This window comes from Sinohyriopsis cumingii, chromosome 2 (genome assembly GCF_028554795.1).
Source record: "Sinohyriopsis cumingii isolate HCF-2022 chromosome 2, ASM2855479v2, whole genome shotgun sequence".
NCBI classification, from domain to species: domain Eukaryota; kingdom Metazoa; phylum Mollusca; class Bivalvia; order Unionida; family Unionidae; genus Sinohyriopsis; species Sinohyriopsis cumingii.
This window is the reverse complement of record NC_142962.1, coordinates 104324310-104352055: the sequence shown is the minus strand read 5'-3', so window position 1 is coordinate 104352055 and position 27746 is coordinate 104324310. Positions and strand designations below refer to the sequence as shown.

General features: G+C 33.3%; 1 protein-coding gene across 9 annotated transcripts in view; it reads right to left on the bottom strand.

Moving 5' to 3' along the window:
• The window catches only part of LOC149805532 (leucine-rich repeat-containing protein 9-like), a 148193-nt gene that overhangs the window by 73037 nt on the left and 47410 nt on the right, over window positions 1–27746 (bottom strand). For all 9 annotated transcript variants that reach the window (XM_089950137.1, XM_089950139.1, XM_089950145.1 and 6 more), the window contains 8 exons: window positions 25966–26089; window positions 21322–21448; window positions 19359–19419; window positions 15874–15962; window positions 14216–14334; window positions 12214–12362; window positions 4246–4432; window positions 1452–1508 (listed from right to left, as the gene is read on the bottom strand). In XM_089950137.1, coding sequence (XP_089806263.1) covers window positions 1452–1508; window positions 4246–4432; window positions 12214–12362; window positions 14216–14334; window positions 15874–15962; window positions 19359–19419; window positions 21322–21448; window positions 25966–26089 — 913 coding nt within the window. The remainder of the gene's footprint in view (window positions 1–1451; window positions 1509–4245; window positions 4433–12213; window positions 12363–14215; window positions 14335–15873; window positions 15963–19358; window positions 19420–21321; window positions 21449–25965; window positions 26090–27746) is intronic.

Sequence of the window (27746 nt, the reverse complement as noted above, 5' to 3'; positions counted from 1 at the left end):
GGATGGGCATAAAAATATTTAGAATAATATTATTTTTTGGTCTAAGCAATGTACCAAATCATAATTATGATTTGCAGACAAGACAAAAACACTCTTTCCAAGCAATGTACCAAATCACAATTATGATTTGTAGGCAAGAGGAAAATAGCTTCAAAGCAATGTATCAAATCACAATTATGCTTTGTAGACAAGAGGAAAATAGTTTCTAGGCAATGTATCAAATCACAATTATGCTTGGTAGACAGGATGAAAATAGTTTCTAAGCAATGTACCAAATTACAATTATGCTTTGATGACAGGATGAAAATAGTTTCTAAGCAATGTCCCAAATCACAATTATGCTTTGTAGACAAGACAAGAATAGTTTCTAAGCAATGTACGAAATCACAATTATGCTTTGTAGAGAAGATGAAAATAGTTTCTAAGCAATGTATCAAATCATAATTATGCTTTGTAGAAAAAAGGAAAAAAGTTTCTAAGCAGAGTATCAAATCCCAATTATGCTTTGTAGACAAGATGAAAATAGTTTCTAAGCAATGTACCAAATCACAATTATTCTTTGTAGACAATACGAAAATAGTTTCTAAGCAGTGTATCAAATCCCAATTATGCTTTGTAGACAAGATGAAAATAGTTTCTAAGCAATGTACCAAATCACAATTATTCTTTGTAGACAATACGAAAATAGTTTATAAGCATTGTATCAAATCACAATTATGCTTTTTAGACAAGATAAAAATAGTTTCTAAGCAATGTACCAAATCACAATTATGCTCTGCCGTCATGACAAGGATACTGTTTCTAAAGTTTTCCTGTTTTGCTAGAAATAAAAACTTAGCTTTTCTGCCAATGTGGATATACTGCTTCCAGCAACAACTATTCAGGACATGATGTAAAGATTTTTGCTTGGTTATACCATAGATGAATTTTTTAAGAATGAAAACATGGGGAAAAAATAGTGTGAAACAAATCTCAGTGTAATGTACATATTGTTATCAATTCAGAATGTGAATACTCTTCCTTGTGGAATGGATAGCAACAAAAGTGAGCTGAAGATCTTTAATATCAGTTAATATAAGCAGATTTAAACAAAAAGTGACAACAGAAATTGGTAAATTGACCTTACAATATAAGTAACCACTGATTGATAAATCTTGTTAAATGAACATCATTTGTTACTGTATATACTTGCTTATAAGTCATATAAAACTGCACAAACCCAGATCTGCCTTTGCACAAGGTGCTGGCGGATCTGTGTCTATCCAATTTGTTAGGAGTAATTAGTAGAACAAAGAACATAAGTCAAAATCTGCCAGCACATTATGCAAATACCCTGTAGAAAATCAAGATGTATTTTGTTTGCAGTTGGGCTGATATTACAGCCAGTACATATGGTAATCAACCTGAAGTGAGAGAGAGAGAGAGGGAGAGTCTGGGTAAATTATATTTACCTTCATGCCTTCAAGGGTATTTATTTTATTGTGACTAGCATCTAGCTGTTCTAAACCCTGTTAACAAAGAAACAGTAGTTATTCACAAATTGTCATCCATTAAGGCTTATTTTCCATGACTAACATCAGCTATTCACAAACTGTTATCCTTTAAGGTTTAATTTCAATAACTAATATTAGTTATACATGAAACTGTTATCCTTTAAAGTCTGCCTTCAATGACTAACATTCTTAAATATCAGGACCTTATTAATTTACCCATTTGAATTTTTTTATTTTTTTATTTTATTTTATGGTGTAGGGTATTTAGTTTCAGAATCTGTATATAAAACAAAAGAACTTCAATATGAAATATTATAAATGTGTTTGGAAAATTTTCATTAAGAAAACTATATTGAAATTGTTTGTGAATAAATTAAACAAATAAAAATATATAGTAACATGCAAATAGAGCACACTGCATACTATTTAAGACTCATTGTCCAGACAGTGCAAATAGAATACATCATTGTTGATAGATTCTGAAAATTAAACATTTAAAAAAAGCAAAACTCTGAAAATTATGTGAATATGATTGGTCAACCTGCATATCTTCTGATGATGACCATAAATCTACTACTGTGCATACACGCTTGTAAGACAAGTCCAACTGCAAACTGCACAGAACCAGATCTACTGTTGCATAACGCACTGGCAGATCTGGTTCCGTGAAGTTTGTTAAGAGTAATCAGTAGAATAAACAACACAGACCATGATTTTCAGGTGCGTTATAATACAGCAGATCAGGATCTTTGTTGTTTGCAGTTTGACTTGACTTATAAATGAGTATACTAGATGGTAAGTTCCACAACAATCCCCTGCAAACTGAGAAAGTATTACAGACACAAACTTACATCATATACTGTATCCAGCTACAAGTCAAAGAGGATAATAACTAGCAAACAAATATTATAAGAGAACAAAGATTTGTCAAAATGTACATCTTTAGATGATGCCCAAAACATGTGCCAAATTTCAGAGTGATCTGGGGCCCCGAGTGGCTGAGTGGTCTAAAGCGCTCTTCGTTACAGATCACTGCCATCTCACCTCTGTCTACGTGGGTTCGAGTCTCGGATTCGACCAATGTGGGTATGTGAGAAAGCTTGCCAGTAGCTTCTCGAGGGTCGGTGGTTCTTTCCGGGGATTTCCAGGGTTCTTCCTCCACCATTAATACTGGCCGCCATGTATGGCCTATCGTGTGCTGAAAAATGGCTTTAAACCCTACAACAACAACAACAACAACAGAGTGATCCATATAAAACTACAAAACAAGCTGCATTCACATAATCTGAAGGAGAAAGAAATTTGTCAATATCCAGATCTGCAGATGATCATGCTATTAAACAAGTTTTGTGGCAGAAAGACCAGTTTGCATTCACAGTATTCTGTATTATACTACACCCTACTGCGAGTCAAAATGGGATATAATTCCAAACAAATCATAGGAACAGAGTGATTTGCTGAGATGAAATCTTCAGAAGATGACCATAATATTTCATACCAATCCATCAAAACTGAGATGGCAAACAGCCTTTAGCTCCCTTTAGCTGGATTTGTGAGGTAGTAGTAGTTCTCCTAAGGTATTATGACTATTTCGAAGAAGAAACTGATTCAGTACCATGTAATTAATATGCATGAGTTTTGCTCATAATCATACTACAATGAAAATCTTGATAACATGCACCTATTTTTACCAAGTTTCATCAAAATCCTATAAAGAACCACTCCAGTGGCCTATATGGTTAGAGCGTCCCCCTTGGATATGGCAAATCGTGGGTTTTAACCCCAACCAAGTCAAAATTTCACAAGTGGTAAGAAGGTGAACCAATCACATGCAAGATCACCATATTAATATGACTTTGTGTAAATCTATTTTAAAACATTTGTTGACAATATAAATCAGAGGTAGTGTCAGGTTCAGCAGCAAAACCACCACATTAATATAAATATTATGATATTATGTGGATCTTATTTATAATTGTATTCTAGAGTGGTGGCAAGCTCAGGCAACTACATGCATTATCATGTCATTAATAAGCATGAATCTCACTCATTATATTTATCAAACCTGTTAAAGATCTTTATGGTATAAACCAATATTTCAAATTTGATCAAAATCTGATCAGAAATATAGCATCAAGACAGATAACAAGCCCTGAAAATCTAATGTAAGATCACCTCATTAGTATGTGAAAGCTAATCTCATTAATACACTTGCTCAATCTTGAATTGATCCAAGATCTTGATGGCATAAGCCCGTATTTCAAACATGATCAAAATCATAACTACAGATATGGTTCTCAGATAATTTACCCAATCAGATCCAAAACCACCTCATTAATATATGTGGATGATTTTCATTAGTGAGTCTCTCCATGACCTTGATGATATACTCTAGGAAAGACACAAATTAAAGCTGAAATACAGAATCAAGAGGGGTAAGAAGTTCACCTCATTAGTATGCATGGATGCCACTCATTATCAAACTTATCTATGAGCTTGATAACATAAGCTAATATAAGCATATACTTTAAGCTTTATTAAAACTGGATCAGAAATATGGCCTCCATACAGGTACTATAGTTATGTATCAAATGCAAATTCATCTCATTAACATAAATGGATGTCACTCATTAGCAAACCTCTCAGACAGTTCTACAGAAGTAGTGAAAACAAACTTATGAAATAATTGCTAGAAACCAGAAGAAAGACCATTCTTTTAGTCTGTGAGCTACAAAAAATATAATGTACAAACCATGAAGGCTATTTCATCTAGCCTTGTCAGTTCATTAAAACTGACAATCAATTTCTTCAACATTTTCAGCTCAGACAGTGGTTTCAATCTGGTCAGTCCATTTCCATGGAGATTGAGAGATGTTATATGTTCCATTTCCTCAATCCCTGACAACTTCTTCAGCAGTTCATCAGTTAATGAAATCATTCTGAACAAAAAGAAATGAAATGAAAACTATTTCTCAAATTAATTCATATTTCATATACATCAGCAAAAATCATTTTCAAATTTAAATTTAATTAAGCTAATCAAGATTGTACAGCAAGTCCTAAAATCTTAAGAAATTTATTCTAACTGCTGAGAAGGTAATGTTAGGCCATTGAAAACACAAAGGCAAAAAATGGTCTTGGATGTTAACCTTGTACATCTCAGAACTGACAACTAAATCATCGTAAAGCTACTGCAGATGAATAATAACAAAACTTTGAAGTCATACTTAATCTTAAATCCTGATATCTGTAAGCATCCACCAAGCTAACTGCACTTCATTTAGCATATTACAAAATCTTATGAGGTAGTAGTATCTTTATGACACGAGTGCAGATCTCTGACACCATTTTATCTTAATATCTAAAATTTTCTTTCCCCCCAAAAAAATTTTGCATACACATTTTTTTACTTTGCTGGCAAGAAATTTTTCACATAAAATTCAGCAGTTGTCAAGAATAAACAAGAGGCCCAATCAGTCCTGAGTCTGATCCAAATCAAACCAGAATAAGGCTCAATCATGGCCTTGATGATATAAGCATACATCCCAAGTTTGATCAATGATGGTTCAAAAAATATTATCACTGAGTGGTAACAAGATCATCAAATCAGATGCATGATTAGCTAATGTATATGCATAGATCATGATGATTTAAGATCATAATTCAAGTTTGTTCAAAATCAGAAAGAAAAAATATATGCAGAGCCAGTTTTAAACATAGTGAGGCCCTGAGCTATGGGAAGCTGTAGAGGCCCTATTTGGTAAGTGTTAACAGAGAATAAAGCTGTAAAAAAAATGATGGAATTTTTAGAGGCTCCATCAGAGGGAGACCCTAAGCTGTAGCTTGTTTAGCTTATACCTAAATCTGGCCCTGTAAATATGGCTTCCATAGTTGTAACAAGGTCAGCCAATCAGTTGCTATATTATCTCATTAATATGCCTATATCCTGTTCATTATATTATAAAAACTGTCCATGATCTTGATAATAAAAGTATATATTCCAGGTCAAAATCCAATAAAAATATGGCCTACAATGTGGTAACAAGCTTAGAAAACCAATAAGATGCAATATCACTTCATCAATATACATGAATCTTGATCATTTTTGAATTTGTTCAAAATTTTGATGACTTTTGCCCATATCCTAATTCTGATTGAAAAATCAGATTAGCAATAGGAATTCTAGAGTGGTAACAAGCAATTGCTGATGGAGAGATGATGCAGATATACCATACATGACTGAGGCAGTACCTTCCACAATCTCACTTGACTTTAAGGCCTGAGCTGAATATTAGTTATCATACCTTTTCAAAATGAACGATTGCCAAATGTGCCAATTTAAAACAAAAGAGTTCTTAGTCATTACTTTTATCAACTTTGTCTCAAACTAAAATAATGATATCTTTCAAATGGATCATAAACAAGATACAGTGTGACCCGCTATAGCATGCTCCATTATAACATGAATTCTGATATAACACGGTCGTTTTGTGTCTCCCAAAATTTCATATACAGTGGAACCCCGCAATAATGCGATAATCGGGGTAAAAAAATTGGGATTGCATTAATAGTGGGATCATGTTAATGCAGGGTTTTATGGTATTTTACTTTTTTCAGAGAAAAACTCAATGGTACATATATGTGTATTCATTTCTAATGTATATGATGAATAGAGTATCAACACCATTTACTACTGTGCCATCATGGCATGCAATTGCACACAGATTTACAATATTCAATAATTTGTCCTAGACCATTGTGTCTGAATTAAATGTCTAATATATAGCATGAACAGAGTATTAACACCATTTACTTGCTGTCTGATATTGTATCATCAGGGCTTGCAATTAATCCATAATACATGTAATTCCATTGCAAAAATTGCATACATATTTAAACTATTCAATAATTTTGTCACAGATCATTATGTATCTGAATTCAATGGGAAAAATTAACAGCAAAATTAGGTCAAGAAACACAAAGCACGTGTACGGTTCATTACGTTCCATCTATGAACGGTGTCTGTACAAATTTCATACTGCTAAAGTTTTCTGATATGCATTATTGTGCACATTTATCCACTGGAAATTTCCAATAATTAACACTTGTACGCCTATTTGTTTGAACGACTACAGCAAGAATAATCAGTGGCGTCACTCAGGTTGGTGTCAACCCGTGCAGTAGCTCATGGTGTCACCCCCATGGTCCTCCTTCCATAACAGACCATACAGAATCCTTAGTAATGTCATTCTGGTGTCACCCCCTCTGATGGTGTCACCCGGTGCAGTCCGCACCCCCCGCATCCCCCTAGCAACGCCACTACTGTGCCTGCTAGTCATCTTTAAACTATGATCGGTTATCCGCTTATGAAATCCGACTAGACCGAGCAGTGTGTGCTCTGTAAAATTTGCAATTTTTCATTTTGGTGTCACCCCTCTGAGATGGTGTCACCTGGTGCGGTCCGCACCCCCCGCACCCACCTAGCAACGCCACTGAGAATAATTAACAATCAACACATGCTTTCAGCGTGCATATAACTTTTACTTCAGATTTTGTGAATATCGAAAGAAACTTGTTAAAACTACTATACTAATCATTGCACAAAGTGCAGAGAATGACTTGCGTTTGTGAACTTGCTTTTCCATAATGGTAAAATATTTTTATAAAAAATAGGAAATTAAAAAGAATTCATAAGCAAACACCATACTGATGTAAAACCCAATAAATAAGTGCAGTAGGCCTGCAATGGTCACAAGTCACTTTTATAATTCTTTTTAAAGCTGAAAGCATGTACAATTTCATACCCTTTTGATTTCCAGTTAATATAGCTGACATTATTTACTGGTCAACTGATTGCATCTAATAACACTGCAAGCCCAGCAAACATGTTGACGGCTTTTGTCTTTTGATGTTTATTAAATTGTGAGAATCTTTTATCAACCACCACATTGTCTGCTGCTTGGTTGTGTATGCAGTTAAAGAAGAAACACATGTTGGCTATTGTTTGAGCAACGATTGTATATAGAATTAATTGAAGACAATCACAAAGATGACTTACTGGCTTTACTCATGGATCAGTAAACAGTAACATTTCTGATAATGTTTATTTTGGCATAACACTTCAAAAGCCTGGTGAAATTATTAATTTCAGAAGCTTCGCCACAATCATATTATATTAAAATTCATATGTGAACTTTTCCCCAAAATGATACTAAACGTTTTACACACTATTTCTTGTACTTAAAGAAAATATTTTTTCCCAGTACAAGAAAAATACATGTATATGTATTTAAAATTTCAGGAACCATGCCACGATCATATTATATTCAAATTCATATGCAATCTGTTCCCCAAAATGATAATAAATATTTTATAAACTATTTCACGTACTTTGAACAAAAAATATTTTTTCCTGGTATGAGAAAAATACACGTACATGTATTTCAAATTTCAGGAACCACGCCACAATTGTATTACATTTGAATTCATATGCGATCTCTTCCCCAAAATAATAATAAATTTATTATATACTATTTCACATACTCTGAACAAGAAAATATTATGTGTGAAAGAATATAAAAAATTTCAGGAGCCATGCCACGACTGTGTTATATCCGAATTCGCGTTATGGCGGGGCGCATTATGGCGGGGTTGCACTGTACATGTATTTTTCTCGTACACAAAAACATTCTTTCTTCAAAATGCAAAACACCTAAAGAGTTTTTTATCATTTTGGGGAAGAGATTGCGTATCAATAATACAAGATGATCACGGCATGGCTCCTGAAATTTTACATGTATTTTTCTCGTGGATGAAAAAGTAGTTTTTTCTTCTTAAAAGTACTAAAAATAACGTATTAAAAGTTTATTCTGGGATTGCATAGGGCTTCACCAATGTCGCAAAAATTTGGATTGTTTTTTCTTGTTGGTGGCAAAATATACCATCTTGTGATTTTATTTATTACTGGCAACATTTTTGGCTGTTGAAACTTGTATATACAACCATTGGTTTGGAGTGGAGAAATTCAGAGGCCCAATAAAGGAAACCGCAAACTGGATATAAAATGCACTGAAATTTATCTATTGTTACATAAACAAATTCTTTGTCCATATTGACAAACCATCTAAACAGTGCAATGTTATATCATAATCCACTTATCTTGACATCTAGCATGAGTACTGTATGTTGTGAGATATCCGCTTTTTTGTTGTTGACATTTCTGGTAACGAAGATCAACTGGACAAGGCATTATCTCGTAATATATTTTCTTTGGATTATCGGCCGCTTGCTTGTAATTAATATACTTACAAAGGCTGACATTTGTATGTGGATGGTAAGTAAAATTCATCTTCTTTTCACTCAGAATTAAATCCTTCAGAACACTCACATTTTCTGTAATAATCCATGTCATCAGACCAGAACACCTGAATCTCTAGTGTTCATTGACCCTTTGTTAACTTTCTGACACATGTGTGGAAAACAGCATCATGCTGCTATCACAAATGCATATAAAAAAAACAACAAAAAAAACAACTTATTGGTTTGTTCAATAGGCAGGGAGGAACAGTAACTAGAATAGTCCAAACGATGGCAAATTTCTTTTTAAAAATGTACCCAGATATAATAGTTTGCTGAAATTTCAAAGGAAACATATTACCTTTGAAGCACCGATTCTTATAAAAACATACTCAGCAAATGGAGAAAAAAATCTCAATCATGCAGCACAATTATTTGATGTTGCCGCCACAATAAGAAATGGGCATTTATTTGGTTCTCCAAAGCTGTCCTTTAGCTGTGACTTCAATAAGGCTTGCACCCTTCATTAAAGAAAGCCATCAACAATCTTCAATAAAAACAAAGAACTTTTCTTCAAAGGAAGTCAGTACCAAATTAAAAGTAATGGAATCTGATGGATTTTTGCATTTTCCAACATGGCTGGAACACATTTTCTGTGCCGTGAAAGTTTCCTTTTTGCAGGAAAATGTTTATGCTTATGAACACTACCAACAACAACTTAAAATGCAAACTAACTTTTACTGACTTCGGACGTAATGAAAAGTAAATGTGCTTTGTCATTTGTTACGTGATTGTGCTATGTTTTTCCATTGAATTCAGACCAATATGACCTGTGACAAAATTACTGAATATTTTAAATCTCTGTGTGCATATTTTGATGGTATCACTTGCATCACGGATTCAATGTATATGATGAGATTTGTGGGTGAGTACACAGTGTTGATACTCTATTCATGCCATACATTAAATATGTATATATAAACAGTATTCACATATATGTACCAATTTGTGGTACCATAATAAAGTAAACTACTATATATGCCTTCTCTGTTTTCATCATAGGTGTATTTCTCATTTAATATGCATCGATTTAAGATGGTAACTGTGGCGATGAAGCACGTATTTTACCACCCACAATTATTACCTACCCTCCCCCTGCCGCACTTTTGGGGGGTACATGCATAATTTTCTTCAGCTAACTGACCTGGTTGCTTATAACATGGTTCGATCTATAACACGGTCGGGTTCTATGAATCTCAACTACTGTGTTATAGTGGGGTCACAATGTAACATCAAATCTAAAATTGCAGAATAAGTGTTAAATTTAGTGAAAATGGGGTCTGATCTATAACTTAGACATCACACCAGAGTAGGCATTACAGTGACAATCCTATTTAATTGGACACTAAAAATGGCAATTCATATTAGAAATCAATCTATCAGCAACAATACATGTCTGGCAATCACCTTTCTTCTGTCAAACAATCTTCATTGCCATTCAAAATTTACGAGATTAATGTTACAGAACAGTATATGCATTAAATTCATTGTCCAGCAATAAAATATACTGAATTCTTATTAGTATCAATAATGAAATGAATTGATTTAGAAAAACTGCTTTATTCCGACTGACAATAAACAACAGCTCCACACTCAATGGCAAATCCATTCCGTCATTTTCAAATATGTTAGCCAAATTTAAACTTTATTTTTACCCCAAGATATAAACATCCTGAATTTTTTTTTTAAATTACAAGGTTGATGCCATAGGTGTACCATAGATGAAATGGTCCATGTGATAGGCAACAGGTCAATATTTAGTTTCAAATAGAATTTCCCAGCAAGAAAACAAGAGTATTGTAAAAGAAAAATTATATGCTCCTCCCACGTTTAACAACCTCTATATATGTAGTAGAAGGGCATGCTTGACTCTGGTGATTTTCTAACAATGGGTCACCATGACGTATGCAGTATTGGACTATACTTAATGAACAAAACTATTATTTTTTTATATAAAATTTACAATTACACAGACTTTATTTTACCTTAAGACCTGAAAATCAACAGGTTTTGTTTATAACTCCCCACATGTTTTGTTTGCAAGAAAATTACTCTAGGTCAAATATTATTTGTGCAAAACCCATTTTTATTTCAGTTACAATGACCCTGACCTTGAACCTTACTGATCCTGTGATCTTCATGTTTTATTTTATTGTTAACCCCCAAATTATAAGGCTTATTTCTCATTAAGCGTAAACAATCCACACAAAACATTGGGGAAGGTGATACTGCACTAAAACCATTTTTCATTTTTCAGCCACAGTAACCCTGTCCACTGATCTTATGACCCTCATATCAATAGGCTTCTTCCTTACTCTGAGTGCAAGCTATCCACAAATTATATTTTCAGGTCTTAAATTTAGAACAAAAGTTAATACCCAGAAAACATTTTGTTCTTTCAGTCAAAGTGAGTATGACCATGACCTCTGGCCCTAAAATTAATAGGATTTTTACCTTTTGCTAAATGCAAGCCATCCACAAAATTTGGTTCATGTCTCTGATGTAGAATTAACAATTATTTAGTGTACAGACACAATTTTTCTTCCTTCAGTCAAGGACCATGACCTTTCAGCTCCAAAATCAAAAAGTTTCTTTCTTACTCCAAGTACAAGAGATCTACAAAGTTTGGCGAAGGTAGATTAAGCAAAACTAAAGCTACTGAACAGAAATGCACAAAGATAATAGATGGCTGTACACAGATGGCCAATTTGTATGGACTGACAGATGGATACTGTCATAACATTACAGACGTCACCTTTTGGTGTGCATATACAATGGAAAAATGCAAGTCTGAAAATACCATTCACGCCTAACTCTGTACTTTTCTTTTTATAGATAATTTGCTAAGTCAGACTTCTAGTATATTCTGTACAGTAAAACCAGACTTAAAAGTCCATGGTTTTTGACACCTGTCATTTATGACCAGATTCTTACAGGGCAAAATTATTGGCTTTCTTAACATAATGACCTCTACTGATAGGTCATCTATCAGGTCAGCTACTACCAGGACTTCACTAGATTTATAAAGTATCCATCTGTGTAAATTTCATGGTTTCTATCAACCAACAAATTAATGACCAAAACAATTTAACAATAAATAATTTTATTTCTGTGGAAACAATGAGGTCAATTCCCAAATCCCTATATTTAAGTATTAATAAAAATTTCATTTTTTCAAAAAAAACATGAAAGTTTATACCCGAAAAAACAAACAACTGACAATACCTTTTCTGTTAGCAAGAGGTGTAATCTACTGATGCCAGTTACCAAGAATTTAATTTTCATTAAGTGAGATTTGAAAATTCGTATCTAGTATTTTCAAGGACAAATGGTTCATAATTTTTACCAGAAACACATTACATACCTTGGGCGAGGTCTTGCCTTGGGTTCCATGTTTATTACATCATCATCTACATGTTTGTCCTCAACTGTAGGTGGATGAGGCAGGTCAAAAGACAATTTGCTGTCCAGAAGTACATCACTAAATGTAGCAAAAGGTGAAGGAGATGGCAACTGAAACAAATAATTAAACCAATGCTGAGACAAATACAATGCTACCTCTTTATAATACTATTCACGGGAGTGCATTACAACTGAGTAAGCCTTATAGTGAGGGGTGTTCAATCATGATGTGGCCTGATAGAGCATACAAATGCAGAAAGTGGGTATTTAATGATGTGAAATCACATTAGCCTAAAGGGAAATAATTCAGGTAGCAAAGATAGAATAAAACTGAACTAATGTAATGGGATCCTTGGGGCAATGGTATAATTAGGGACTTTATAATGAGGGTCAGTTTATGTTATCACTAATGTACTCACAATTCTATCATGCACTGAGCCATAAAACAAACCCAACCCAGATCTGCTATCAATATGATGCACCCACAGGTCTGGGTCAATGCTTTTTGTTCTACCTATTTCAATTAAACAGCATAGGAATGATCAACTGATTTATTATGGAACAAATGATTTCTGAAAATACCAAGAGTTGTATTTCTGACCTGACTCTTAATGATAATATATGATAACATCCACTACTGATAACCCCCAAATCATTAGGAATCAAAAACCCAGAATTGTACAGTAATAACTACCAATCAAATGTATAAAATGGGAATTGGGTAAAAAAAATTACCTTTGCTAGATATTCAAACTCTATGATGTACAAATGGCAGGACCAACTCATGATCAAATATGTACCATTCACACCGCCTTGTGCTACCAAGTGTTGCATTTCTGACCTGACTCTTTCTGATAAAATATATAATATCCACTGCTAATAACCTCTGTAATCAAAAGTGTAGTATTAATAGAACCAACAAGAAAGCAACATGTGTGACTTGCTTATTGTAATGCAAGCAGCAAGACGTAGAGTTATCATTATCGCCTGAGAAATTAATTAGGGATCACTGGGGTATTTCTCTAGGGATGCTATCAGGAAATTGGTAATGAAAGATCTGGGCATACGAGTAAGCATCATACTGGTAAATATAGAACCTTGTATAGGTAGCTTGAAACATGTATAAACCAACCCTTAAAACCCTTCCCACTCTTTACGTATCAAATTTAATTGTTATCTTTGATTTTGGTGTTTTACATCACATCAATACAGGATGGTTATAATAGTAGTGTGGCAAGTAGAGTAAATATTTTGCCCAGGGGTAATCCACAGAAGCATAGAACTGTACACCCTTTTGGTTGCAAGTCTAAAGTGCTGAAGCTAGTCTGGTTTAGTCTCCTGATCAGGACCAAGAAATGATCATTCTTGCTCACTGTCCAGTCCAGCTTAAATTTAGGCCAACTTTATGGAAGAGTAAACAGATTCCTTTGTATTGTGATCAGCAGCTAAATGAAACTGACTATTGCTTTCCCCACAGCAAATAAAATTATTATCTTATCTTAAATGCATCTCTACTGTATAATGATGTGCATGCAAAACATGTAAATGGCTATCCCTTTCAACACTATTAAATACTGTGATTTTATATTTTAAATATGACTGAAAATATTATCTAGATGTGCAGAACAGTTTAAAAGAGTTTAGTCCACCATCTGCAGGCACAGAATGGCAGAGGTTTGTTGGGATGGGAAACAGAATGTGAGACTGGGATTGGGGAATAATTTTATGGCCCAGAATTAGTCTATACCTGCTTGGAATTTATTGTTTCAAAGCATTTAGTCCATAATTAAAAAATTTTTAAAATGAACATGAAAAAATTCTGAATCAGTGTGACCTATAGAGTGTTGAAAATAACTGATCAGAAACCCAAAAATGTACAGTAGTAACTACCAATTGAAAATGACGTCACAGAACTTCATTAATTCATAATCTGCATAAAATGGGAATAGGGTAATAGAAAATACCTGTGTTAGATATTCAAACTCTATGATGTATTCTGGAAGAACCAATTCATGATCAAATATGTACCAGTCACACTGTCTTGTGCTACACTCACATGTGTAGCTGTCGATGGTAATACCCACTGGATAAAAAATAGGACAACATATAATGCAAACATAGGCTGTAAGGAAATACAGTAGAACATAAAATGTTGAAGCAATCAAGAAAATAAAATAATACTGACTCGCAGAAAACATGCTACAAAATTTTAATTTGTAAACGAAACAGAAGAATCTTTATGCATATAGACATGTCAACAAGTTTACCACCAAGAACAAAACTGCTGTATGCATATATAATCAAACCTCTGATAACCTAAACCTCAGTAACCAAAATCCTCTTTAAAAACTGAATACTGTTTCTGATACCAAATGTTTCCTTCTTTCATTTCACTAACATTGAAGTCAGTAAACCAAATCCCCTCTATTCTGAAAAGTGAACAAAAAATTCAGTCCCAAATATCAATTTTACAACAAAATGAAACAAGTACAAACCAAAACTTATCCACTATAAAGCCAAACATAGACGTAAAACAAATACCATATATATTCACTTATAAGTCACTAAATACAGCAGTAGATCAGTGTCTATGCTGTTTGTTCTATTGATTACTCCTTAAAAAAAATCTGCATTAGCTCAGATCTGCCTGCATATTATATGACAGCAGATATTTTCAGTGCAGGTTCCAGTGGGACTTGACTTATTAGCCCCTATATATCGTATATGTGACAAAATCATAATTATCATATTCATCTACAAAAAAACTGACCTGGTATTGATAAATTGCTAAATACATAAAAACATTTACTTGTACAAGAGGTCACCTGATCACATTTCATAGCTGAGAATATAAAAATAGAGTAAACAGAAAAAATAATCAACAATAATATTTAATCTGTTCATGTAGAGGTTCAGTTTTAAGAGGTTTCATTGTATGTTGTTTTAGCTTAATTTTGTCCTCCTTTACCATTTTATATGAAAGCAACTTTCAAGTAGTCCAATCTTGCCAAATTACTCACTAGCCAATTCCCAACATGACGGAAAAAAGAAATGTCAGCAAAAGGCAAAATGAGATGTCCTACAAAAATAACCGTCAGTGATTTAACAAAGAACTTGAGTATATCAGTTTTAATGAGCTTTTATTACACTACAGAGAAAATATTTAATTAAGCATGAGCATTTCTCTTTCAAAAGTGTAATTTCCATGGCTAATTTTAAAAATAGCAACAGTTCACAGGTTGTAAATGCAGATATTCAATAAAAAGTCCTTGCAAAACACTGATCATTCACCATCAACTGAATCTACAAGAAATACTAGTTATTAAAAAAAAACTAATTTATCTACTTGCTTATAAGTCGAGTCCAACTGTAAACTGCACAGATCCAGTGCTGCCTTGCATAATGCGCCAGCAGATCTGTCTGTGCAGCTTTTGTTAGGAATGATTAGTAGAACACACAACATCGACCCTGGTCTGCAGGCACATTATGTTATGGCAGATCGGGATATTTGTTGTTTGCAGTTTGACAAGTGGATGTATGCAGTATATGTACCTTGCCACATGGATCATATTCTGAACAAGAGTTTATGTTATCTATCAATGTAATATCTACAAGTACTTACATATATTCTTTGTGTTATTTTCATTTGCCATACACATTTTTCTTGGCCTATAAACTGAGTCGATCTTTGGATAGTATGCCTTGGTAATCCTAAAATATTTAAATTTTAAAGTTTATATCAAGATATTTCCACATATCTTACATTTTGAATGAAATATAACACATCTGAAAATAGCAAATAAAAACAGACAAGATTAAAAATAACATTACTCTTTTCATATTAATGGAAAATGTTACTTTTTGTGCCCAAGTCACAACAACTTTGACTAAAGCATGTATCTTTCAAAGATATGATTCAAATTTTGTGACTCCAAAAACATTGCAGTTCACTTTTCTTTAAGAAAGAAGAAATTTCAAAACTGACCTATGAGTACAGAAAATGTACATTTTTATTTTTAAACTTTAAATAAACATAAAAACAATAAACTAGAGGGGCATTTGTATTGGAAAGCCCAGGTGCTCCTGCAGATAACTCAGTTAAATCCATTAAACACTGAACTGTATTATTTATGGTGATCTACTGACTTTCTATGGAAAGGTAACTCCAATGTCTTGCTGATCAGATAAAAAAGAAAGCTGAAATGGGCAAGGTAACCAAAAATTATACCCATGGCAAATAATTCTGAACACTGCAAGTAAGAATCCACTGATGTATGACATTGCTTCATACATATATTGTCCATGACTCTCAACTTAACACTAGCATACTCTGTCAATTAATCCTGTTGATTGCCATACACGAAACTGTCTCTTAAATTATGTCAGTTTAAAGCTATGAAAGCAACATTGTAACTTTTTGACTAGCCCATGCATTTCACAGTAAAGTTGTCTCCAGCTACATCTACTGCAGTTGTAACTAGTGAACTTATTTTATTTAAGTTAAGGGATACATGTCACTTGGCATTTTTTTAAATGAATTAAGACACTATAGTAACAATCCCTAATATTTCTTTCATAAAAATACAGTAGAAAGATAGTGACAGAGAAAAAGACAGAGACAAAGAGAAAAAGAGAGAAATAAAATCTCAATTAAAATCTAACTCACTATCGTAGTCAAATTTCATGAACATTTAATAAATGCAATATTTTTACAATGTGCAAATTTATGCAAATGTTCATGGTAAATCTAAGATTAAAAAGATGTAAGCTTTTTAATGTGAGATATTGTAAATTATGGTACCATTTCAAAGCAAATTTAAAGCCCAATTGAAAAACAAAACAATTTAAAGATATCTCTATCTTTCCCAAATCCTACCCCTACACCATGATGTAGATAAATCGATGTCAATCAAGAGTACCATGAATGACACAATATTCCTCCCACCCTTTTTAATATTCCTCTGAATAGAAAACTTCAATTTTTGTGCAGAAACCATTGTTCTCTATACAGTCCCAGTGACCTTACCTTTTGCTCTCAAAATCACAAGGCTTCTTTCATACCACAAGTGAAAGTGATCCACATATGTTTGATCTATATCTTTGACTGTACTAATATTAAAATGTAGAAACTTTTTTCTTCAGTCAGTCAGTGACCTTTACCTGTATGGTTTACCCCAGCACTGACAAGCTTTTTCATCAAAACAAGTGCAAGTAGCTGTTGATAGTAGACAAATCTAGTTCATGGATGGACACCACTTATCAACTTTCAGACAGTGTGATCTTGACCTTTGACCCCCAAATTGAAAGGGTTCTTCCTACCACAGTTGCAAGTCGTCCACAAAGTTACCACTCCAGTGGCCAAGTGGTGAGAGTGTCTGCTTCAGATGATAGAGGTCATGGGTTTGATCCACGGCCGAGTCATACCAAAGACTTACAAAAATGATACTAAAAGCTGCCTCGCTAGGCACTCAGCATTAAGAGGTTAGTGTTTGGACTGGTTGGCCTGGTGTGAGGATAATGTGACTGGGTGGGGCATCATACTACATGTCTGCGACATGATGCCCCAGCGCTAGACATCACTATAAACTGCAGACATCGTAGCAATATGACTGAATATTTTTAAAGCTACGTTAAAAATCTAAATCACACATACACACACATCCAGAAAGTATGGCAACCATAAATGATGGATGACTTCACTTATTTGTGCAGACACAAAATTGTTAATATAAAACATAAGGCATGACTCTTCTAAAAATATTGTGAGTACAATGATTGGCCATGATGATGATGATAATATGTACAAAGTTTCACAGCAATCCATTAAAAACTGGAAAAGTAGTTGCATTCACAAACTTCTGTCATACACTGCATGTAGCTGTGAGTAACAAAGAGAAATAACTCTTACAAAAAACAAGGGGCATAAAGATGTGTCAAAATGATCATTTTCAGATGATGACCATAATATGTACCAAATTTCATAGCAATCCATTCAGATGTGCAAGAGAAGTTATGCTCACAAGATTCCACTTTACATGGCACTCAGCTGCTGGACAAAAAGGGCAATAACTCTTGTAAAACTTGTTGGAGCAAAGTGATTTGTTGATGCGTACATCATCCGGTTATGATTCTAACATTTGCCACGTGTCATGGCAATCTATAAAAACTTCAGGACTTCTGCTAATTTCTGATTATATCATGCATTGCATTAGGCTACATCACAAAAAGGGCAATAACTCTATTGAAACAGCTGTGCCAGAAAAGTGATTTGTTGAAATGTGCATTGTTGGGTTTTGAACAGAATTTTCCCCAAGTTTCATGACACTCCATCATGAAGCAGCCCAAAATAGGCTCAACTTGCCCACCTGAGAAAACTGATCTCCTGAGCTAGGATTTGCAACTAATCTGTTGATGATTATGTTACTAAAATGAGGCCACGACATATTATTCACAAAAGATTATTGACACATTGGGTTAAATCTAAATTATTCTTATTAAAAGTCATTGTATAAGACATCAAATTATAAAACTTATCAAACTGTGAACATTTAATGGATCATAACTAAGTTAAATAATAAAGAAATACTCAAATACAGCACTCTAACCTGCTGGATGCCTGGCATGAATTTTTATTTAAATCCAGTCATATTTATTAGTGTAAATAAAGTTAAGATATACATTTCTTGTATTTTTATGAGGCCATAACTCTGGAATTGAAAAATGTTGGAGGTCTTGTTGTGGCATGTTTGTGTCTGGATCGCTGATCTCCAATGTATCAATATTATTACATAAAAAGGCAGCCATTTCAAATTCAAGGAGGTAAAACTCTGACAAACACTGTTAAAAAAATGTCATACTCCATTTTTCTGTCTTGTGGTCAGTATATAATGATGTAACATTTGTTCATACTAAAGCATTATTTCAAAAAACTTCTTGTAAAATACGAAATTTACATAACTAACCATTGCAACTAATGAGAGAGAGAGAGAGAGAGAGAGAGAGAGAGAGAAAGAGAGAGAGAGAGAGAGAGAGAGAAAGAGAGAGAGAGAGACAAAGAAAGAATGAAAGAAAGAAGGAAAGAAAGAGAGAGAGAGTATAGTTACTCACAATTTCTCATCCACAGCCTTCACATTTTTTCCAAGATACACTTTGGAAATAATAATCTGACCTGAAATTTATTAAGTTTTCATTCTGTTTATATATATATATAGTGTTGTGTCAATAAAAGCTGGTAAGTTTAAATGCAAAAACCAAACATGGCAAACATTCCTAAAAAAACCCAACTATTTCAGTCAGAAATTTTCTTCATTTATTGTGATAAGCAATATAGCCATGTATTCTTGTAGTTTACTAATACGTTCTTTTGAAAATTATTCAGTCCTCAACTATACTCAATACTTTTAATATGTAATAGAAGAACAAAAATGTTCTTTTTTTATTAAAACACTTTCTTTTTCTATTAATACAAGTGTCAAAAACCAAGTATTTAAACTGAATTTAAGAAGAAAAAGTACAATTTTTGAAGAAAAAACTGATCTGATGGACACTAACAAAATAAATAAATTGGTGGTGTATGGGTGACATTTATGAATGCTATAGAACATTTTACTTACCATTCACTAAATACAAAAACATTTTTTTCACATCAGTGATCTTGCAATGAATTATTGCTGCAGTTCAAGATATTGTATAGTAAATGAGAGAAACCGTACAAATTACAGTGAAGAGATGATTATCCTGGCAAACTCGACATTATCTAAAAGTGACTTTTTATTCAAAAAAGTTACCTGTAAAGATGTCCCTCAATATTGTGATTTTCTTGGTACCATGAATTCTTAACACCAACTCTAAATCTTAACTGGAAACATCAACACAATGAACACTAGTTTAACACAAACAACTATACAGAGAACACCAGATTATCACAAACATCCATACAGAGAACACTAGATCATTACAAATATCCACACAAAGAACACTATATTATCATAAATATACACACAAAGAACACTATATTATCACAAATATCGACAAAGAGAACATTAGATTAAAACAAACATCCATTAAAAGAACAATGGATTATTACAAACATCCACACAAAGAATGCTAGATTATCACAAACATCCACACAAAGAACACTGGATGATCTCCAAAATTCACACAAAGAACACTAGATTATTGCAAACATCCATACAGAAAATACTAGATTACCACAAATATCCATAAAAATAACACTAGATTAAAACAGACATCCAAAAAAGAACATCACAAATATCCATAAAAAGAACACGATGTTATCACAAACATCCATACAAACAGCACTAGCTTATCACAAACATCCAATCAGAGAACAATACATTTTCACAAACATATATACAAACAACACTGGATTATCATGAACATCATTACAAAGAACACTAGGTTATCACAAACATCCATATAAAGAATACTAGATTTTCACAAACATCCAAACAAAGAACACTATGCTATCACAAGGATCCATAAAATAATTTAATGTAAAACTGTAAAAAAAATTAAGATGCCACTGCCATAGAACTAAATACTATGCTATTACCATATTTATGTAGGTGAGAAAACAAGAAACTGTAGAGACCAAGATATGTTGGTTTTGCTAAGTTACGCAAAGTACTCTGTCACATGAAAACACTAATAAAGTTTCAAAGGCCCATCTCATAATTTTTAATATTTTGCATGTGTAATAGGACTTGATGGTTTCACAAGTGATATCATAATGCCACGTAAGGCAACATACAGCGTCAAAGGCTTCCAATTATACTTCAAAGTTATTAAATTACAGTATTTTTTATTATATAAAATCTGTGATTTTCTTTTCATGTAAAGGAATGTATCTTAGGCTTTGACCCATTTCAAATGAAAAATATGAAATTTTCACAAAGGTTCAAGAGAGACAAACTGAAATATTTCAAATCATTGAATAAATTTTATTCATAATGCAACATACTCCATTTATTTTAAGGATGTACATTTTTTAATTGCATTATTTCTGATGGTCTGTTTTCAAAGGATATGTACATGATTGAAAAAATACCATATCTAAATGGACAGGGATCACAAGCATCCTTTCCCCTGGTTTGTTTCATGGCGTGCTTCATTCTGTAGCGATCTGACAGGCTTAGACTGTTGCTCAAGGGAACGGCACCATCTCGTCCCAATTCCTGACAAAAGACAATTTGAAATGTATGCTCTTGCTTAGGTAATATTTGGTAGTTCATGCAATTTTTCATATCCTTTAATTGTTTGTACACCATCGATTCATAAAAATCTTAATTAAATAAATCATATTTATTTCATGTATATATATAACTTATTTTTGTCAAATCCATTACATTTTAAAACAAAAGAGTTGAAATGAGATTTACATTTGCAATAAAGATAAAAAATATTGCCAGATGCTTTACCCCCCCAAACATGAGATTAAAGTCAAATACAATGAAGGCATTGTTTTATTGTTATCTTTGTGTTATTTAACCTTGGATTTTTATTTTTATTTTTGGATAAAAAAGCTTTTCCTCAAGCAGCTTAGAAAAAATGCATGGTCTAATTTAAATATGTCAGACAACCAGTGTATTGTTTGCTCAGTATGTTTCATTAAATCTCATATGAAGAATATAGATATTTGTTAACTTTAGGTCAAGTAGTTAACTGAGACATCAAATAATGAAACAGGAGATTAAGAAATGGAAGAAAAATTAACATTTATAATTGTGCAGAAAGTCAGTTGATCCAAACTTCTATTGAAATTATTACAAAACATCTAATGCTTTTTATTAACCGCAACACTTTAGCCTCTACAAAATATATTCCCTAAATGATATCATTAACATGTAACCTTTATTATGTCCGTCACTGTCCAAAAGCACCATAAGCATGTTAAAATGAGTTCCAAAGCCATTAGATGTTTTTTTATTTTAAAAAAATTATATATCAGTATATGCCAAATTGAAGACCAGAGACCAGTGGTCAAAGACCATAGACCAGTGGTCAAGTAGTCTTATTGTTTCATTACAGTAAATAAAATACAAACTTAATTTCCTTACAGATATCCTATGAGTGGGCTTCTTCCTCCATCCAAACCTTGCTTATAATTACCTGGACAGTAAATTCCCCCAACAAATTTACTGATCAAATTCTTGATTTAAATCCTAAAATAAAATATCATTATTTGGTGCCATTTACCAAGTCCATCACAAAGCACCTCAGTGTAGTTCACATTGTTTTCTTTGTGACCTTTACTAAGTGCATCTCCTCACCAAGTTTAATTAATCTAGATACATAACAATATAAACACTGCATGTGAAATCCTATCTGGTCATAAGTTAAATATAGAAACTTAACATAAGCTAGCACTCCAAATATCACAAATATCACAGGCTCACTCCAAATATCACAGGCTCCTATCTGTTATTGCCTGATAAGCCAACAGATATGTATGTATGTATGTATGCATGTATATATGTGTGTGTGTGTGTGTGTGTGTATGCATGCATATATATATATATATATATATATATAGTATGAATGCTGTATAAATGATATACGAGATCTATACATTTTCCAAGTTTATTTTTAATGAAAAATTTATACGAGTGGTATATCACTGATACAGCATACATATATTTTATTCAAATCACATAGAAATACACATCTTTGCGCTATGGAGTCACGATATGCTCCGAGTAACTGTGTATTGACCAAGTGAATGAACTCCTCACATCCCTGTGAGTGTGTCCACTACAAAATGTAGTTCTACAATTTTTCTCATTGTTCACAATCACATATGCAATTTGATAAGTTGATTGTTTTCTATTCATTAGATGAATATAAGTCACACTCATGATTTAAACATGAAATATGGTTTTTATGAAGAAAGTAGTACACTACAAACATGGTTAGATTGTACAATGAACCCAAACTATCAGACATTCACGTACTGGCATATGAAAATTAGCATGGAATAGAAACTAAGCAGAATGACAAACCAACAAAAGGTAATTAAATTACTTTAATATATTCAAAGTTCATCTAAGTCATTATTCTGCTTTAATTACCATTTCTAAAGACTATACAATTTTCTCTCTCTGTTTCTCCTTTGGACATACTGACTAAACTTTACCATCATTCACAGGTCCAGAGACATTGTCATATGACAAGCAAAAATCCCCAATGCTTGTATTTTCATGGATATATATATATATGCCATAGCATAATGTGCCAGCATATCAGGTTCGATGTTGTTTGTTCTACTTATTACTCTTAAAAAAACCTCCACAGTACAGACCCAGATCTGCCAGCCCATTCTGTGACAACAGATATGGATCGGTACAGTTTGCAGTTGGACTCATCTTATAAGCCAGTATATATAATATAATGATATACATCTCTCCCTCAATAACTCACATACATCTGGGTCCATAAACACAGACCACACAATAAGCAAAGGCATGAGATACAGAAGGACCTAAAAAAGATGCCATTAAAAAACAGTGTAGTTGATGTTTAATGGCTGAATCCTTGTTTTATAATCAAGTTGAGAAAAAATGCCAATAAAGCGCTTTTTTCTGATAAAGTTGTTAATTATTCTCTATAAATTACATTTATTTTCAAAATGTCCAACATCTGAAAGATCGATAATTTGATTCCAATTGGTTTCAACAACCAAACATGGTATGCAAAAACATTCGTGTATTACATCAGGGCTTTTTGTTTTGTTGATTAGTCTGGTTCACGGAGTGATGTGAACAAATATTTTGCAAAACTAGGAATCTGCGAAGCAGGGAACCAAACTAACTGTTGATACTCTGCCAAACAAGATTCTTTTTATCAAAAATATGCAACATTTATTTCGTGAGAGACTCATCTATGTCAAAACTCATTTTTGTATTGTTCAATTAGTACGATATTGATGTTGTTATTTCATTGTGAGTAAAACTTCTTATCATCCTTGATGATATCTCTAAGTGCAAATTCAGGAATTCTCTGAAATTCATGTTTCTCACAATGATATGTATCTGTGAAACAAAGCTCTTTATTTTACGAAGTACTAATTTCACTTGGTTGCCTTACTACCTTTAATCACAGTTATGATTGAGTAGGTTAATTTAAGGTAGTTTCAGTAGATTACATGCACAATAAAATGTATAATAGTGTTCGATTGATCAACTGAAATGAATTACCTGACATACGACCTGGGCCACTGGTTCTTAAGCATGTAGGATTTGTATGCCTTTTAACTTTTTTATTCCACTTCCTTTTTTTGATTCAGAAGACGTAATTAACGTAATAATAGAAAAGGAGGCCCACTTTTTATTTAGTGCAACAATACAACAAATGCTTCCACAAGTCTTATATCAAAACATGGTGGGCACTTAATTAGGTTCTCAGAGAAATGCACGCAGACTGTTACAATAGATTGACACATTTTAAGTTTAATTACAAGAGGACACGTTGCATTTATGATGATTACAGTTAAAATGAACTAAAAGATAGAACTAGAACACAAATTTTAATTTAAAAAATTATTTAACAGTTATTTATTTATGAAATTACTGCCTCCACTAGACATAAGTGACATTTTCGTTGACTGAAATGTCCTTGAATATTGTTAATTGCAGTGTACTAAGAATGTCGTTTGAAAAGAAAATTTAACAAATTATATGTCTTCTTATTAAAAGATGATATTTCATAATTTTGATTAAAATTTCCATGTCCTATCTACCGTTTTCAACGATAAAACAAGCAATATATCAAGGTTTCCATTACAAATTTTGTTCACAATTTTCTTCAAGTTCAACAAATAGGGATTACTTTTTTGGGTATTTTCTGGTTTAAAAAATGGGATCCATGCCTGACCCTGCATTATAAGCAGGTTTGCAAGTTATCAGGGTGCAAGTTATTGAGGGAGTGGTGTATTGGGAAGGGGCATACAAAAAATTAATAAACAAAGATGAGACTGCAAGATGGACACCATTCAAGATAAGAAAAGACTATAAATTTGAGGCCTCATCACTGATAACTTTACCACCTCTTGTGTCTTGACCACTGATCTTCTGCCTCAGGTATTCCCTTAGTAAATATTTCCCACATTAACTGAGTCCACTCATGCACAGAGCATAAAACAATAAGTAATAAGTACACAAAGGAGATGATATAGAGGAGATACCTAACAAATGAACTAATGGATTTTACTGTCACTATTTTCTTGGTGATAGTTTTTCTGTGGTATGAGAAAGCGTGTGAGAGGAAAAGAATAAGTTCATCAGGGCATCAGGAACCTTTAATTAAGAAGGATTTACTTTCCTTTTCCAGAAATTGAGGAATAGTGGCGTAACTCTTCCAAAACAATACAAAAACTGTTTTGGACAACAACAAAATTAAAAAAAAATAACAAACAAGTGAATAAAGCATATTTATGCATGCCATTTGTTGTAAATTATACTCTGTGACACCTTTACTGTCAAATCTGTGGCATATAAAATCTTCATAAATACACTTTGTAAGACATGCCGAAGCTAGAAATGTATCCATAAAACATGGCTGCCCCATCACAATACCTGAAAACTGAACTACACAGAACACTTAAACGAGGTTAGACAGAAGGTTGGACAAAGAAGGGTAACACTATATGCCCCTACAACTGTTGAGGTGGGGATTTTCAAATAAAGTGTTAGATTACTCTGTATGTCTCCTTATCCATGAAACCTTCCTCTAGAATGCGGGTTGGTGCATGGGTTCCCCCTGCCAGATCAGGGTCCCACATCCAGAATAGGTACTCCAAATTCTTCTTGTATGACACATTTCTTAGGAACAAAAAAAGTGTAAAATGGATAAAATAACAATTACAAAATATGAAAGACCAAATCATTCACTGGAAAATTTGTCTTTCTAAAATTATTTTATATGGAAAATTATGCAGTATTTTTAATATGAAAGCTTTACTAATTGTGCAGGTCCTGTCTGGAAGTACAGCATTTTGAATCTAGAACAGGGCTTATTTACACATATAATCTAGAACAGTGTTTACATTTTCTTGTCCATCCAGATAAAAATGGAAGAAGTGAAAGATCATGCAACAGGGTCATAAAGAACTTGATTAAATTTAGTTTCCTGTTTGCAAATATATTTAAACACAGGATTTAAGTCCTCAGAAGGAAACTTTTTGCATCGTCCAAAACAAAATAATCATTCATTATTTGCTAAAATTTTAAAAAGTAAATGACAATGCAGCCCATTTTTTCTTCCATGTATTGCATAAATGGAGTGACAAGTCTTTAAAAAAATAATGACAGCCTTTTGAAAACAAAATCTGCCCAAGATGCTGCCTAGAAAAATTCTGGTAATACTAGAAAAATATATCTCGTGGATAAACAAACATAAGTGTGAAAACAATAAAGAACTCAGCAAAAATAACTGATGGATTTTGTTTCCATTTTTATTAATGTATTCAATTCTCTATTCACTTTTACTTCTTCTCTCACTTTGTTTTCTTTCCCGCCTAGTCATTTCAGTGTACATGGTTTTTCTGGAACCTGTACTGAATGTTAATTCCCATCCATATTCTGGATTCCAATCAAGCTCTTAAGCATTTGGAATACCTTGGAGTTTACCCTCTGGATCACATTAAATATGGTTTCCCAACAGCTTTTCTTTCTGAATAAAGTTGTTGTTGTTGTAGGTTTAATGCCATTTCTCAGAACACGATAGGCTATGCATAGTAGCCAGTATTAATGGTGGAGAAAGAACCCGGGAAAACCCCAGAAAGAACCACCAACCCACGAGAAGCTACTGGCAAGCTTTCTCACATACCCACATTAGTCGAATCTGATACTCGAACCCACGCAGACAGAGGTGAGATGGCAGTGATCCGTAATGGAGAGCACTTTAGACCACTCGGGGCCCCTCCAAATAAAGTAAGATCAATACTAATTGTTTTATTTTTCAAGTCACCTTGCTGCACAAAAATAAATCCAAACAATATGCTGGATTATCATGTAATGGTTTTAGCAGGTGAGTTTTTGTCAGCACAATTTATCAGTGCTACCAGTTTCTGGCAATTAATAAGAAGGTCTATGAACCATCTTTACTCACTTATAAGTCGAGTCAAACTGCAAACAACAAAGATGTATCATAATGCACCTGCAGATCAGGGTCTGCATTGTTTGTGATGCTGATTGCTCTTTTCAAACTGCACAGACTCATATCTGCCAGTGCATTATGTGACAGCAAATCTGGGTCTGAGCAGTCTGCAGTTAGACTTGACTTATAAGTACAGAGGGTATGTCACAAGGAACCCTAGTTCTGAACGTGCTGCATGCTATGACCACTCATACATCATGTTTTGATAAGATACTTCATGGATCCAGGATTAAAAAGAAATGTAGGAAGTATATCCTAAGAAGGCATAACTATAAGCTGCTTTTTCTATTGAATTGGTCATTTCCACCTCAGATTGCAAAG